At 44.5% G+C, this 17,094-nt stretch overlaps 1 protein-coding gene across 4 annotated transcripts in view; it reads right to left on the reverse strand.

The window, feature by feature from the left end:
- fan1 (FANCD2 and FANCI associated nuclease 1) overlaps positions 1 to 17,094 on the reverse strand; it is a 43,057-nt gene that overhangs the window by 11,501 nt on the left and 14,462 nt on the right. For all 4 annotated transcript variants that reach the window (XM_079531233.1, XM_079531234.1, XM_079531235.1 and 1 more), the window contains exons 6-11: positions 13,400 to 13,531; positions 10,486 to 10,594; positions 8,588 to 8,707; positions 8,023 to 8,187; positions 6,901 to 7,054; positions 2,370 to 2,473 (exon numbers count right to left, since the gene is read on the reverse strand). In XM_079531233.1, coding sequence (XP_079387359.1) covers positions 2,370 to 2,473; positions 6,901 to 7,054; positions 8,023 to 8,187; positions 8,588 to 8,707; positions 10,486 to 10,594; positions 13,400 to 13,531 — 784 coding nt within the window. The remainder of the gene's footprint in view (positions 1 to 2,369; positions 2,474 to 6,900; positions 7,055 to 8,022; positions 8,188 to 8,587; positions 8,708 to 10,485; positions 10,595 to 13,399; positions 13,532 to 17,094) is intronic.

Genomic DNA, 17,094 nt, shown 5'->3' on the forward strand with positions numbered 1-17,094 from the left:
CGACAGAGACTGCCCTGCTGGCAGTGACGGAGTCGCTCCATGCCGCTAGAGCGAACTCTCTCTCCTCCGTCCTGATACTCCTGGACCTGTCTGCAGCGTTCGACACGGTGAACCATCAGATCCTCCTCTCCACCCTCGAGGGGATGGGTGTCTCAGGCTCTGCACTCTCCCTGTTTGCATCCTACCTGACGGGACGCTCCTACCAGGTGATGCTGAGAGGGTCTGTGTCAGAACCACACAGGCTCACAACTGGGGTTCCCCAAGGCTCGGTTCTGGGTCCTCTTCTTTTCTCTCTCTACACTACATCTCTGGGTGCTGTCATCCACTCCCATGGCTTTTCCTACCACTGCTATGCCGATGACACCCAGCTGATCCTCTCATTCCCCCCCTCTGATACCCAAGTGGAGGCACGCATTGCTGCTTGTCTGGCTGACATCTCGGCGTGGATGTCGACAAACCACCTGAAGCTCAACCTGGACAAGACCGAGCTGATGTTCCTCCCGGGGAAGGGCTGTCCGCACCGAGACATGGCCATCACCATTGATAATGCTGTGGTGACCTCAACTCGGACTGCGAAAAATCTGGGTGTGACCCTGGACGATCAACTGACGTTCTCGGCAAACATCGCATCAGTGACAAGGTCCTGCAGATTCCTCCTCTACAACATCAGGAGGATTCGCCCCTTCCTCACGGAGAAGGCAGCCCAGGTGCTCATCCAGGCTCTCGTCATCTCCCGCCTGGACTACTGCAACTCCCTCCTTGCTGGTGCTCCGGCATCTGCCATCAGACCTCTGGAGCTTGTTCAGAAAGCTGCGGCTCGTCTGGTGTTCAACCGCCCCAAGTTCTCCCACACAACCATCCTTCTCCGTTCTCTACACTGGCTCCCCGTAGCGGCCCGCATCCAGTTCAAAACCCTGGTGTTAGCCTATAGGGCAGTGAAAGGAACAGCTCCTTCCTATCTCCGGGCTATGGTCGATGCCTACACCCCTGCCCGACCACTTCGGTCTGCCACCTCGGGGCGACTGATTGCCTCGTCACTCAAGGGTCCTTCTGGCCGATCCACACGGTCACGACTCTTTTCTGTTCTGGCCCCACAGTGGTGGAATGAACTCCCCACTGATGTTAGGACAGCAGAGTCACTGCCCATATTTCGCCGCAGGTTGAAAACCCACCTCTTCAGGAAACACTACCCTTCCTCTCTGCCTGACCTACTTGTTGTTAACTAGTTGTACGAACGTTTGTTTTCTATTGTTGTATTGTTTATTGGATCTTGTTTAGTCGATACACTTAATTGTTTTAGCTCATGCTCATTTGATTTAGCTATTTTGTCTCATCCGGTTAAGGAAATAGGTAGCTGATATATTGCACTTTTACCTTAGCGCTAGGTATACTCTTGGTTGCTTGTTTTTGCAGAAAATGCACTAAAGACTTCTGGTGATTAGTAGTTTTTGTTCCCTACCTATGTTGAATACACTTATTGTAAGTCGCTTTGGATAAAAGCGTCTGCTAAATGACTGTAATGTAATGTAATGTAATGTAATGTCCAGAGGACACGTCTGTCAGGGAACAATAGAAACCGTCTGTGAGCAGGTCCAGAGGACAGGTCTGTCAGGGAACAATAGAAACCGTCGGTGAGCAGGTCCAGAGGACAGGTCTGTCAGGGAACAATATAAACCGTCGGTGAGCAGGTCCAGAGGACACGTCTGTCAGGGAACAATATAAACAATGAGGCGTGAATCCCACACCAGAAACCTCATCTCATCTCATCTCACACAGATGAAACCCACCTGACATTATGTTTACCTGGTAGGGGTTTGGTACCTGGTAGGGGTTTGGTAGGGGTTTGGTAGGGTTTACCTGGAAGGGGTTTTGTTTTTGTATTGTCTTGGTGCTCTGTGTTGTTTTTGATGTGGGTGTTGAACAGATTGTGAAGACAAATATCCTTCGGGACAATAAAGATTATTATTATTTGGTACTTAGTAGGGGGTTTGGTACCTGGTAGGGGTTTGGTACCTGGTAGGGGGTTTGGTAGGGTTTACCTGGAAGGGGTTTGGTACCTGGTAGGGGGTTTGCTAGGGTTTACCTGGAAGGGGTTTGGTACCTGGTAGGGGTTTGGTACCTGGTAGGGGGTTTGGTAGGGTTTACCTGGAAGGGGTTTGGTACCTGGTAGGGGTTTGGTACCTGGTAGGGGGTTTGGTAGGGTTTACCTGGAAGGGGTTTGGTACCTGGTAGGGGTTTGGTACCTGGTAGGGGGTTTGGTAGGGTTTACCTGGAAGGGGTTTGGTACCTGGTAGGGGTTTGGTACCTGGTAGGGGGTTTGGTAGGGGTTTGGTATGGGGTTTGGTACATAGGGGTTTGGTAGGGTTTACCTGGAAGGGGTTTCGGAACACATCTGGGACTCCCTCCATGAAGAGAACGTCCCAGAGCAGAAGAGCCAGCAAGGTAGAGAAGGTCCCTCCCTCTCCATGGATCCCTGTTGTCACATGACATAGTGCAGCAGATTAAGTCAATATATCATAAGAATCGTTCACTTGATCATACAAGCACCAAATTTGGCACACAAGTGCTTCAGAACCTACTCTCTCAGAAAAGTACGTTGTCCACTTGAAAAAACAAAATGGCCACCATTTTCCAAGATGGCTGCCTTTCAAAATGGTTTTAAACAGTGTTTGAACTATAGTTTGATTGAATAATCGTATTGTGATGGCATATACATCGAAATGTATGTTTCTGAGTATGAGAAATCCAATTCTGCATTTAGCAAATCAAAATTATTGAATATTATGATGATACAATGGGAATTAAACGAAAAGCTGGGGCAGATTAAGTCAATATTCCATAAGAATCTTTCACTTGGTGGTACAAGCACCAAATTTGGCACACATGATGTCCAGGATGTACTTTCTATGAAAAGCACCTTATCCAGCTGAAAATCCAAGATGGCTGCCAGTATTCAAGATGGCCGGCTCGTCAAATGCAAGAAAACAAAACAACAAAAAGGTTTTCGAAGTAGAATTTAAATGTGTTAATGATCCAAACATCAAAATGAAAGTATTCTGACTGTAAGAACTTAATGGTGTTGGAATTGAATTCCAATATGGCCGCCAGTTTGCAAGATGCAGCTATTACGTTACTCAAAATTAGCGTTTTCTGAAGCTGTATGATCATATATATTGTTGAAGGGCAACATCATTCGTTGATCATGCATTGAAATGCTGTGATCAAGCTCTATTGGTTTGTAATTTTGTATATAAGAGTGATGTCAAAGCACAACCAGGACACACTGGTGACATCACTGCTGTGAGACTCCGCATGGGGTTCAGTGTCGGCTTGTAGCGTAGCTGTATGGTTTACTAACTGTTGTAGTATACTCACTGTAGTTTGTTGTATATGCTACTTTAGTGTCCTAAATGTTAATTAGCCCCTGTATATATCTCCACGAGTCCACTAGAAGTTTAGTTAGTTGTAGTATTGTAGTTAGATAGCCGCACCTGAATTGACAAGATGTGCCAGCGTGGGAGAGCTGAGACAAGGGTAACAGGGCTTCAGTTACCTGGATGGTGTACAGATCGCACAGGACTTAAATGGCACTGGATGAACGGTCGGGCTAGGTGTAGGGCACCAGATGCTTGAACCTAGATCAAGGTTCAATGTTGGACTTTATTGTTACATCTTATGTACAGGTACATAAGAGTAAAACTTATTTTTGTTTGGCTTCCTTTCAGACAATGCAGCGGCATAGATAGCATAGGCTAATATTCAAACAACAAAAAACACTGCAAGCACAGCAAAACAAAGGGATAGAATAAAGAGTGCTAGAAAAATATTATATATGTTTCCCTGTAGTAGCAAAGTTAGGTAAACTCTCGCCCTGGTTCTTATCAGTTCGTTCATGTTCATGATTATTTGGGGAAAGAAGCATATTTGCAGTCTATTTCCAGTGGCTTCGAGACTGCGAAAACGTTTTCCATGTGGCAGCATCTCAAACAGTCTGCGGTTGGGATGGCTTGGGTCCCTCATAATTCCACGACGAGCTTTGCTGACACAACGATCGTCATACAGGGCTTCGATGGGGGGGAGATCACATCCGCTGCACTGCACTCTTTGAATTTTTGCGTGTCCTTTCCAGGATCATTCTGAATTTCAGCTGCTCTCTTAGTGGAACGCTGGAGTTTCAGTTGCTTAACATTTGCCCGACAATTTTGGTGATACTTTGTACTGTTTTGCCTCAATGTATCCTCACTGCCACCTCCATCATCCAATCTGGATGAGTCTAACATGATGGGCAACAGGTGTATTGCCTGAAATACGGTGAGACTTCAACTCCTCTTTCGTATCTGTTTGACACTTCCTCCAATCAGTTTTAGTAGCTGAACATCTTGTGTTATACGGTTAAAGGCCGAGGGCTATATCCTTTTACCACCCAACCGTACAAAACATCAAAGCACATTGAAATATGGGATGCATCTAGGTTCAAGCATCTGGTGCCCTACACCTAGCCCGACCATTCATCCAGTGCAAGTCCTGTGCGATCTGTACACCATCCAGGTAACTGAATCCCTGTTACCCTTGTCTCAGCTCTCCCACGCTGACACATCCTGTCAATTCAGGTGCGGCTATCAACTACAATGCTACAACTAACTCAACTTCTATTTGAGATATACGGGCTTATTAGATAGCATTTAGGACACTAAAGTATACTACAAACTACAGTGAGTACACGACTACAACAGTTAGTAAACCACAACTACAGCTCTGTTACAAGCCGACACTGAACCCCATGCTGAGTCTAACAGCAGTGATGTCACCAGTATGTCCTGGTTGTGCTTTGACATCATCTTATATACAAAATTACAAACCAATAGAGCTTGATCACAGCATTTCAATGAATGGTGATGTTGCCCTTCAACAATATCTGTGATCAGACAGCTTCCGAAAACGCACATTTTGAGTTGCGTAATAGCTCCCATCTTGAAAACTGGCGGCCATATTGGAATTAAATTGACAACATTCAGTTCTTCCAGTCAGAATACATTCATTTGTTTGGATCAATGTGTGGATCACACATTTCTGTTCACTAAAGTTCTACTTATTCATTTGACGAGGTGGCCATCTTGAAAACTGGCGGCCATCTTGGATTGTCAGCTGGAAAACGTACTTTTCTTAAAAAGTACATCCTGGACATCAATTGTGCCAAATCTGGTGCTTGTACCACCACATGAAGGATTATTATGGAATATGGACTTAATCTGCCCCACTTCATCGTTTAATTCCCATTGTATCATCATAATATTAAATAATTTTGATGTTCTAAATGCAGAATTGGATTTCTCATACTCAGAAACATATCTTTTGATGTATAGGCCATCAAAATAGGATTTTATAGCTCAATATAACTCAAACACTGTTTAAAACCACCTTGAATGGTGGCCATCTTGAAAAATGGTGTCCATTTTGTTTTTTTCAAGTGGACAACGTACTTTTCTGAGAGAGTAGGTTCTGAAGCACCTGTGTGCCAAATTTGGTGCTTGTATGATCAAGTGAACGATCATTTCAGTAATCTGCTCCACTAACATGATTCACCAGGATTAGAGCTTTGCTTCTCTTAGTGGGTGACGTGACACCCTAGGGTGTCCAGTGTCCAGTGCATAGCCTACTGCAGGCCTGGTTGACTAGATTTAGAAGACATGTGTCCAGTGCATAGCCTACTGCAGGCCTGGTAGACTAGATTTAGAAGACATGTGTCCAGTGCATAGCCTACAGCAGACCTGGTAGACTAGATTTAGAAGACATGTGTCCAGTGCATAGCCTACTGCAGGCCTGGTTGACTAGATTTAGAAGACATGTGTCCAGTGCATAGCCTACTTCAGGCCTGGTTGACTAGATTTAGAAGACATGTGTCCAGTGCATAGCCTACTGCAGGCCTGGTTGACTAGATTTAGAAGACATGTGTCCAGTGCATAGCCTACTGCAGGCCTGGTTGACTAGATTTAGAAGACATGTGTCCAGTGCATAGCCTACTGCAGGCCTGGTTGACTAGATTTAGAAGACATGTGTCCAGTGCATAGCCTACTGCAGGCCTGGTTGACTAGATTTAGAAGACACGTGTCCAGTGCATAGCCTACTGCAGGCCTGGTTGACTAGATTTAGAAGACATGTGTCCAGTGCATAGCCTACTGCAGGCCTGGTTGACTAGATTTAGAAGACATGTGTCCAGTGCATAGCCTACTGCAGGCCTGGTTGACTAGATTTAGAAGACATGTGTCCAGTGCATAGCCTACTGCAGGCCTGGTTGACTAGATTTAGAAGACACGTGTCCAGTGCATAGCCTACTGCAGGCCTGGTAGACTAGATTTAGAAGACACGTGTCCAGTGCATAGCCTACTGCAGGCCTGGTTGACTAGATTTAGAAGACACGTGTCCAGTGCATAGCCTACTGCAGGCCTGGTCGACTAGATTTAGAAGACATTTTGAAGGATTGCTACTGAAATGATGGATTATTTATATGGAGAAATCCTGTCATTTAACATGCATCTCTATGGGTGAGAAGACGGAGATCTCCGCCCTGGGACTCCATGGTGTTAACATGCATCTCTATGGGTGAGAAGGACAGCTTGTCCAGTCGCTTTGCTGCTCATGTGCCTATTGGACAAGGATGGGTTGGGGAGGGACTTAACGAAGGGCTAATTGCGTGAAGATAAGGCTGAAAATAGTTCCTGGTTGGTCCTGCCAGTAGCATTATGCTTATCTCAAAGATTAAGCCATGCATGAAGTGCAAATGGCTTGTTACCGTATTATTACAGTACAGCACAGCACAGCACAGTACAGCACAGCACAGTACAGTACAGTACAGCACAGTAAAGTACAGTAACAGTACAGTAATAGTAATAATAATAGTACCTTGGTCAAAGCCCAGCCTGCGGTAGTGTGCCAGTGTCAGTTGTTCCACGGTGCACATGACTGTGGCCTCGTCAGCGCCTCCCTGTGGCTGCATGAGGAACACATTCTTCCCTGTCCCGCCTTCGTGTGGAAACAGCTGTCCACAGATGGTCACCTAAAGGGTTAACAGGGTTAGGATGTCACCTAACGAGTTAAAGGACCACTTCACCACTTTTCAACCTGTCCTCACTAATGTTCATGATAAAATAGCACCATTTTTTGGGAGGGCTGTGGGCGGTTCAGAAACCAGTCTGTGTCTCATAGGAGGGCTGTGGGCAGTGCAGAAACCAGTCTGTGTCTCATAGGAGGGCTGTGGGCGGTTCAGAAACCAGTCTGTGTCTCATAGGAGGGCTGTGGGCAGTGCAGAAACCAGTCTGTGTCTCATAGGAGGGCTGTGGGCGGTTCAGAAACCAGTCTGTGTCTCATAGGAGGGCTGTGGGCAGTTCAGAAACCAGTCTGTGTCTCATAGGAGGGCTTTAGGCGGTTCAGAAACCAGTATGTGTCTCATAGGAGGGCTTTAGGCGGTTCAGAAACCAGTATGTGTGCTGTGGGCAGTTCAGAAACCATTCTGTGTCTCATAGGAGGGCTGTGGGCAGTTCAGAAACCAGTCTGTGTCTCGTAGGAGGGCTGTGGGCAGTTCAGAAACCAGTCTGTGTCTCATAGGAGGGATGTGGGCAGTTCAGAAACCAGTCTGTGTCTCATAGGAGGGCTGTGGGCAGTCCAGAAACCAGTCTGTGTCTCATAGGAGGGCTGTGGGCAGTCCAGAAACCAGTCTCTGTCTCATAGGAGGGCTGTGGGCAGTCCAGAAACCAGTCTCTGTCTCATAGGAGGGCTGTGGGCAGTCCAGAAACCAGTCTGTCTCATAGGAGGGCTGTGGGCAGTTCAGAAACCAGTCTGTGTCTCATAGGAGGGCTGTGGGCAGTTCAGAAACCAGTCTGTGTCTCATAGGAGGGCTGTGGGCAGTTCAGAAACCAGTCTGTGTCTCATAGGAGGGCTGTGGGCAGTTCAGAAACCTGTCTACCAGTGAATTGATGGGTCATGTGACTCACGTGTGGGCGGAGCTTAAACAGTCATGTGACTCACGTGTGGGACGTCCTGGACGCTGACAGTGGGCAGGACTCTTAGCTGTGGGCGGAGCTTCTTAAAGGAAGGAGACTCCATCATCCGGACGGCCCTCTGGTGGAGAGAGAGACGATGAGCGGTCCTCACCAGGGGGTCCCTGAGACCCTGACCGATGGCCTCGATGGCCTGGGGACGACAAGAGACCCTGTTTACTAACCCTGACCCTCTGATGAGCGGTCCTCACCTGAGACCCTGACTGATGGCCTCTACTGCCAATTCTTGAGGTTAATTAACACACCAGTTCAGGTAGTTTCAGGCTAATTAACACACCTGTTCAGGTAGTTTGAGGCTAATTAACACACCTGTTCAGGTAGTTTGAGGCTAATTAACACACCTGTTCAGGTAGTTTGAGGATAATTAACACACCTGTTCAGGTAGTTTGAGGCTAATTAACACACCTGTTCAGGTAGTTTGAGGTTAATTAACACACCTGTTCAGGTAGTTTGAGGCTAATTAACACACCTGTTCAGGTAGTTTGAGGTTAATTAACACACCTGTTCAGGTAGTTTGAGGTTAATTAACACACCTGTTCAGGTAGTTTGAGATGCTGCTGCAGGTTCAACGCCAGCCTGTCCCACCAGCGCCCTCTGCTGTCCAGACAGTAAACACTCTGAGCCAGTAGAGCCCTCAGCTCACTGACGGCTTCCTGTTAAACATAATTTAATCACATAATGAACCATTTAATCACTATCAATAAATAACATGCGTGTTGTGTGTGTGTGCGTGTTGCGTGCGTGTTGTGTACGTGTTGCGTGTTGTGTGCGTGTTGTGTACGTGTTGCGTGTTGTATTGCGTGTTGTGTGCGTGTTGTATTGCGTGTTGTGTACGTGTTGCGTGTTGTATTGCGTGTTGCGTGTTGTGTGCGTGTTGTATTGCGTGTTGCGTGTTGTGTGCGTGTTGTATTGCGTGTTGCGTGTTGTGTGCGTGTTGTATTGAGTGTTGCGTGTTGTGTTGCGTGTGGCGTGTTGTGTGCGTGTTGTGTTGTGTGTAGCGTGTTGTGTGCGTGTTGTGTTGCGTGTTGCGTGTTGTGTGCGTGTTGTGTTGTGTGTAGCGTGTTGTGTGCGTGTTGTGTTGCGTGTTGCGTGTTGTGTGCGTGTTGTGTTGTGTGTTGCGTGTTGTGTGCGTGTTGTGTTGTGTGTAGCGTGTTGTGTGCGTGTTGTGTTGTGTGTAGCGTGTTTGCTGCGTGTTGTATTGTGTGTTGCGTGTTGTGTTGTGTGTAGCGTGTTGTGTTGTGTGTAGCGTGTTGTGTTGTGTGTAGCGTGTTGTGTTGTGTGTAGCGTGTTTGCTGCGTGTTGTATTGAGTGTAGCGTGTTGTGTTGTGTGTAGCGTGTTGTGTTGTGTGTAGCGTGTTGTGTTGTGTGTAGCGTGTTGTGTGCGTGTTGTGTTGTGTGTAGCGTGTTGTGTTGTGTGTAGCGTGTTGTGTTGTGTGTAGCGTGTTGTGTGCGTGTTGTGTTGTGTGTAGCGTGTTTGCTGCGTGTTGTATTGTGTGTTGCGTGTTGTGTTGTGTGTAGCGTGTTGTGTTGTGTGTAGCGTGTTGTGTGCGTGTTGTGTTGTGTGTAGCGTGTTGTGTGCGTGTTGTATTGTGTGTTGCGTGTTGTGTGCGTGTTGTGTTGTGTGTAGCGTGTTGTGTGCGTGTTGTGTTGTGTGTAGCGTGTTTGCTGCGTGTTGTATTGTGTGTTGCGTGTTGTGTGCGTGTTGTGTTGTGTGTAGCGTGTGGTGTGCGTGTTGTGTTGTGTGTAGCGTGTTTGCTGCGTGTTGTATTGTGTGTTGCGTGTTGTGTTGTGTGTAGCGTGTTGTGTGCGTGTTGTGTTGTGTGTAGCGTGTTTGCTGCGTGTTGTATTGTGTGTTGCGTGTTGTGTGCGTGTTGTGTTGTGTGTAGCGTGTTGTGTGCGTGTTGTGTTGTGTGTAGCGTGTTTGCTGCGTGTTGTATTGTGTGTTGCGTGTTGTGTTGTGTGTAGCGTGTTGTGTTGTGTGTAGCGTGTTTGCTGCGTGTTGTATTGAGTGTTGTGTGTTGTGTACATGCTACGTGTTGTGTTGCGTGTGCGTGTTGTGTAGTGTGTACATGCTACGTGTTGTGTTGCGTGTGCGTGTTGTGTGTTGTGTACATGCTACGTGTTGTGTTGCGTGTGCGTGTTGTGTAGTGTGTACATGCTACGTGTTGTGTTGCGTGTTTGCTGCGTGTTGTATTGAGTGTTGCGTGTTGTGTACATGCTACGTGTTGTGTAGTGTGTACATGCTACGTGTTGTGTTGCGTGTTTGCTGCGTGTTGTGTTGCGTGTTGTGTACATGCTACGTGTTGTGTTGCGTATTTGCTGCGTGTTGTATTGAGTGTTGCGTGTTGTGTACATGCTACGTGTTGTGTTGCGTGTGCGTGTTGTGTAGTGTGTACATGCTACGTGTTGCGTGTTGTGTGTAAACTCTGACCTGGTATCTCCGCAGCCGTTGCAGGACGTCGACTCCTCTGGAGAGAATACGAGTGTAAACACTTCCTGTGGTGAAACAACGTAGAAACACAGGGAGCTCCTCCTGGTGGCTGCATGGAGACACTACAGTTACAACACAGATAGCCTCCTGGTGGCTGCATGGAGACACTACAGTTACAACACAGATAGCCTCCTGGTGGCTGCATGGAGACACTACAGTTACAACACAGATAGAGCCTCCTGGTGGCTGCATGGAGACACTACAGTTACAACACAGATAGAGCCTCCTGGTGGCTGCATGGAGACACTACAGTTACAACACAGATAGAGCCTCCTGGTGGCTGCATGGAGACACTACAGTTACAACACCATTACAATAGCAGTGGTACATCTTCATGTTTGAAAAACCTTCAACTATAGAATATAGTCTCACAAACCAAATGGACCCTTAACTCTTTGAGAGTTTCAAGGATTTCTATATAGTTTTTAGACTTCTCTATGGCAGAATGGCGTTTTTGAATGATTTATTGAAAATTCTCTGTTGTGAATGTGTGACAACGAAAGACCTTCAGAGAAAGCTTGGCTTGTCTGCTTCCAGGAAAAAAAATGAACTGAGTTGATAAAATGTTTAGTTTTTGTGTTGGAAGCCATTTAAAAGAGCCTGCATTTACACTGGGTAGTGTTTCTAGGACAACAAAAAAAGTTATGCCCGGTTGAAGTTTTATTTTCTAAATAACTTTTTTTCTGCTGGGCGTACATAGCCATGCAATATCTCATTTTAAAGGGTGAGTTGTCTAGTTCAATTCAAATGAAATAAAAAGTTTCTCACATGTACCACTGTAGATATTTTGCCATCTATAAATAGCATGGTCAGTCATGATCAATCTGACCTATCCAGCTAAAAGTCCCCCTAGCTCTGAAATGGAACATCATATAAATTAGACATTCTAACGCACATTTTGATATATACCATGTTTACATAGTCTTACCAGTACCTTGTCTATTCATGCATGTATCTCAAAAACCTGTTGTGAAGAAACAGTTTTGATAAAAAACACATCCAAGGACATTGTTTTGATATGACTTTGTGCCCATGATATGTATCAAAATATAGACTTGAATGTATACTGTATTATAACAAAAAATTGGGTTCTTACCATCTACCGTTACAGAGTAAATCACAGTTGAAACTCGCTTAGTCAAACCATAAACCTCAGAATAGTGAACAAAATAGCCATGACAGGTCTAACTCATTGTAAAAGCGTCTTTTATTTTTTATGACTACTAACATAATACAATTATAATAAATATTACAGAAAATAAATAGGCCTACATACAAAACAGTTGTCCCCAAACTCCCCAGTGTCCCCAAACCACTGCATTCCAGTTGTTCTTGACGGTGTGTGTGTGTGTGTAGGCTAAATTAAAAAAAAACAACAACTGAAATGAATGAATGCATCCGGTTCAGTGTCGGAGAACTCCATCGCAGTCTTGACTCTTCGTCTTCATCATCATCATCATCATCATCATCATCATCATCATCATCATCATCATCCTCCTCCTCCTCCTCCTCATCTGATGCCAGTTCTAAATATATAAAAATAAACATTTAGCTGTAGTCAGCCCGGCCAATAGCCAGTTGGGGGGGGGGGGGGGGGGGACGTAGGCTATCTGACATCATCGTCATCATCATCATCACACGGAGACACACTAAACAATGTACAATCATGATTGTATACAATATACAATGAATGCGATTATCATGCAAGCTCAGACGTCAATGAAACGTCATACAGATCTTATATAATACGCTACTGTTAGCTTCACTCCCCGTCCCCCCTCCGATCCTTGTAGCAACGTCATCATAACCACGCGTTGCTTCAGTAAACGATGCATGTTTGTTCTCCGTCTTTGTAGACAGTAAATAAAAGGAGCGAACATTACTCTAAAGATCAGATCGCCTATAAGGCACGCTACAATATAAAATACTTGTACTGCCATGCGTGCATGCCTGCTACGATACATTTGTACTGCACCAACCAACCGATCGACACCAACCCCCCCTCCAGCCATTAGCCAGCACCAATGCACCAACCCCCCCATTAGCCAGCACCTTTGGTGCTGGCTAATGGCTGGGGGCCATCGTGGTGAGTCATTCTGGCGTCATGATCTGACTAGTAGTAGTAATTATCCAAGCATCTATTTGTAGCGATCATCTTATGATTTCTGATCACTATAGAAGGGCATTTTCTACAATAAGATTACCTCAAAACATTCCGGGTTGATCGTCTTCTTCAATGGTTTCCCGGTATAGCTCATCGGACGACGATGGGGAGACAATGAAAAAAGGAGGGAGGGAGCAGCGAGTCTCGCTGTAAGCACTGGACCAGGGCTACTCCGCCTGGAGAAGGCGACTGGGACGCGTATGGATCAATACTACTACCACAAAACTCGCTCAAATAAATAGTACTGCTTTCAACTTTTTCTGCTAGAAAATCGCTCGGGCGAGACGGCAAAACAATAAACTATGAAGACTCCCTCTGCCCCCACTGTTTACAGGGGGTGGGACCAGCTTCCAATGGCAACACGTACACGTGTGTCACGTGACACGGGTTTTCTGGGTAATGTAGTTGGAATATAAGCTCAGGAATTTAAACAGCGCTTCGGAGCATATTAATATGTTTAGATTAATCAAAAACTCTGAAGACGCCAATTGGCGTCATTGATCATTTACGGAATTCTGATGAAGACGCCAATTGGCGTCTTTCACCTTCTAAGGGTTAAGGGTCTGTAATTCTGAGAGTGTAACGGAACCAATGGAACCAAATGGACTGGAAATGTGAGTACTGTTCAGCCTATGGGATAAAATCACAAAAATGAGGTCCTGGGTGTCTCTGATTGGCTGATAAAATCACCTGAGGTCCTGGGTGTCTCTGATTCGCTGCCAGCTTCTTTTAGCAGCACAGTAGAGCTCCAGAGACTCCTCCCACTGCCCCGCCTGCATTGATGACCTCACTTCCTGTTGCGCGTGGACTGCTGCCTCATACCTGTTAATAAATATAGATATAGATAGTATAGATAGACATAATAATAAATATAGATATAGATAGTGATTTTTGGCTGAACGTGGTTACGGCAGTAAACGTTTTTTCTCAACTGATTATTATAGCTTGGGCTCACCTCTTAACATTTCTAAACACGAGTTGCTCGAGCTAATTGAATGTAATTCAACACTTTCCCTGCGATTCGCGAGTTGCCCGAGTTATGTTTTCATTGTTTAATCCACGTTTTAAATCAGTTGAAAAGTTGCATCAGCGTGCAAAGGGTTCTGGGAAATTGAGTCCCATTGTTTACAATGGAGAAGCTGCCAGAGGAGGAAGCCGTGCGCTTCCCGGTCTGTTGTTGTGGTCGCCACTATGGAATACTTGGAATACTACGACCAGCGATTACACCGTTTTAGTTGGGTTAGTGGATTTTCATGATAAGCAATCAGTCGGTGCAGTGTCTGTTCAAAGGTAACTTTAACCAAATCAGTGGCTGTTCAAAGGTAACTTTAACCAAATCAGTGGCTGTTCAAAGGTAACTTTAACCAAATCAGTGGCTGTTCAAAGGTAACTTTAACCAAATCAGTGGCTGTTCAAAGGTAACTTTAACCAACTCAGTGGCTGTTCAAAGGTAACTTTAACCAACTCAGTGGCTGTTCAAAGGTAACTTTAACCAAATCAGTGGCTGTTCAAAGGTAACTTTAACCAACTCAGTGGCTGTTCAAAGGTAACTTTAACCAAATCAGTGGCTGTTCAAAGGTAACTTTAACCAACTCAGTGGCTGTTCAAAGGTAACTTTAACCAACTCAGAGGCTGTTCAAAGGTAACTTTAACCAACTCAGTGGCTGTTCAAAGGTAACTTTAACCAACTCAGTGGCTGTTCAAAGGTAACTTTAACCAACTCAGTGGCTGTTCAAAGGTAACTTTAACCAACTCAGTGGCTGTTCAAAGGTAACTTTAACCAACTCAGAGGCTGTTCAAAGGTAACTTTAACCAATTCAGTGGCTGTTCAAAAGTAACTTTAACCAACTCAGTGGCTGTTCAAAGGTAACTTTAACCAACTCAGTGGCTGTTCAAAGGTAACTTTAACCAAATCAGTGGCTGTTCAAAGGTAACTTTAACCAACTCAGTGGCTGTTCAAAGGTAACTTTAACCAACTCAGTGGCTGTTCAAAGGTAACTTTAACCAACTCAGTGGCTGTTCAAAGGTAACTTTAACCAACTCAGTGGCTGTTCAAAGGTAACTTTAACCAACTCAGTGTTCAAAAGTAACTTTAACCAACTCAGAGGCTGTTCAAAAGGTAACTTTAACCAACTCAGAGGCTGTTCAAAGGTAACTTTAACCAACTCAGAGGCTGTTCAAAGGTAACTTTAACCAACTCAGTGTTCAAAGGTAACTTTAACCAACTCAGTGTTCAAAGGTAACTTTAACCAACTCAGTGGCTGTTCAAAGGTAACTTTAACCAACTCAGAGGCTGTTCAAAGGTAACTTTAACCAACTCAGAGGCTGTTCAAAGGTAACTTTAACCAACTCAGTGTTCAAAGGTAACTTTAATCAACTCAGAGGCTGTTCAAAGGTAACTTTAACCAACTCAGTGTTCAAAGGTAACTTTAACCAACTCAGAGGCTGTTCAAAGGTAACTTTAACCAACTCAGTGTTCAAAGGTAACTTTAACCAACTCAGTGTTCAAAGGTAACTTTAACCAACTCAGTGTTCAAAGGTAACTTTAACCAACTCAGAGGCTGTTCAAAGGTAACTTTAACCAACTCAGTGTTCAAAGGTAACTTTAACCAACTCAGAGGCTGTTCAAAGGTAACTTTAACCAACTCAGTGTTCAAAGGTAACTTTAACCAACTCAGAGGCTGTTCAAAGGTAACTTTAACCAACTCAGTGTTCAAAGGTAACTTTAACCAACTCAGAGGCTGTTCAAAGGTAACTTTAACCAACTCAGAGGCTGTTCAAAGGTAACTTTAACCAACTCAGTGGCTGTTCAAAGGTAACTTTAACCAACTCAGTGGCTGTTCAAAGGTAACTTTAATCAACTCAGAGGCTGTTCAAAGGTAACTTTAACCAACTCAGAGGCTGTTCAAAGGTAACTTTAACCAACTCAGTCTTCAAAGGTAACTTTAACCAACTCAGTGGCTGTTCAAAGGTAACTTTAACCAACTCAGTGGCTGTTCAAAGGTAACTTTAATCAACTCAGAAGCTGTTCAAAGGTAACTTTAACCAACTCAGTGGCTGTTCAAAGGTAACTTTAACCAACTCAGAGGCTGTTCAAAGGTAACTTTAACCAACTCAGTGTTCAAAGGTAACTTTAACCAACTCAGAGGCTGTTCAAAGGTCACTTTAACCAACTCAGTGTTCAAAGGTAACTTTAACCAACTCAGTGGCTGTTCAAAGGTAACTTTAACCAACTCAGTCTTCAAAGGTAACTTTAACCAACTCAGAGGCTGTTCAAAGGTAACTTTAACCAACTCAGTGGCTGTTCAAAGGTAACTTTAACCAACTCAGTGGCTGTTCAAAGGTAACTTTAACCAACTCAGAGGCTGTTCAAAGGTAACTTTAACCAACTCAGTGTTCAAAGGTAACTTTAACCAACTCAGTGGCTGTTCAAAGGTAACTTTAACCAACTCAGTGGCTGTTCAAAGGTAACTTTAACCAACTCAGTGTTCAAAGGTAACTTTAACCAACTCAGAGGCTGTTCAAAGGTAACTTTAACCAACTCAGTGTTCAAAGGTAACTTTAACCAACTCAGAGGCTGTTCAAAGGTAACTTTAACCAACTCAGTGTTCAAAGGTAACTTTAACCAACTCAGAGGCTGTTCAAAGGTAACTTTAACCAACTCAGTGTTCAAAGGTAACTTTAACCAACTCAGAGGCTGTTCAAAGGTAACTTTAACCAACTCAGTCTTCAAAGGTAACTTTAACCAACTCAGAGGCTGTTCAAAGGTAACTTTAACCAACTCAGTGTTCAAAGGTAACTTTAACCAACTCAGAGGCTGTTCAAAGGTAACTTTAACCAACTCAGAGGCTGTTCAAAGGTAACTTTAACCAACTCAGTGGCTGTTCAAAGGTAACTTTAACCAACTCAGAGGCTGTTCAAAGGTAACTTTAACCAACTCAGTGTTCAAAGGTAACTTTAACCAACTCAGTGGCTGTTCAAAGGTAACTTTAACCAACTCAGTGTTCAAAGGTAACTTTAACCAACTCAGAGGCTGTTCAAAGGTAACTTTAACCAACTCAGTGTTCAAAGGTAACTTTAACCAACTCGGATGCTGTTCAAAGGTAACTTTAACCAACTCAGAGGCTGTTCAAAGGTAACTTTAACCAACTCAGTGTTCAAAGGTAACTTTAACCAACTCAGTGGCTGTTCAAAGGTAACTTTAACCAACTCGGATGCTGTTCAAAGGTAACTTTAACCAACTCAGAGGCTGTTCAAAGGTAACTTTAACCAACTCAGTGTTCAAAGGTAACTTTAACCAACTCAGTGTTCAAAGGTAACTTTAACCAACTCAGAGGCTGTTCAAAGGTAACTTTAACCAACTCAGTCTTCAAAGGTAACTTTAA

Source organism: Electrona antarctica (assembly GCF_951216825.1).
Source record: "Electrona antarctica genome assembly, contig: scaffold_93, whole genome shotgun sequence".
In the NCBI taxonomy this organism is placed as follows: Eukaryota; Metazoa; Chordata; class Actinopteri; order Myctophiformes; family Myctophidae; genus Electrona; species Electrona antarctica.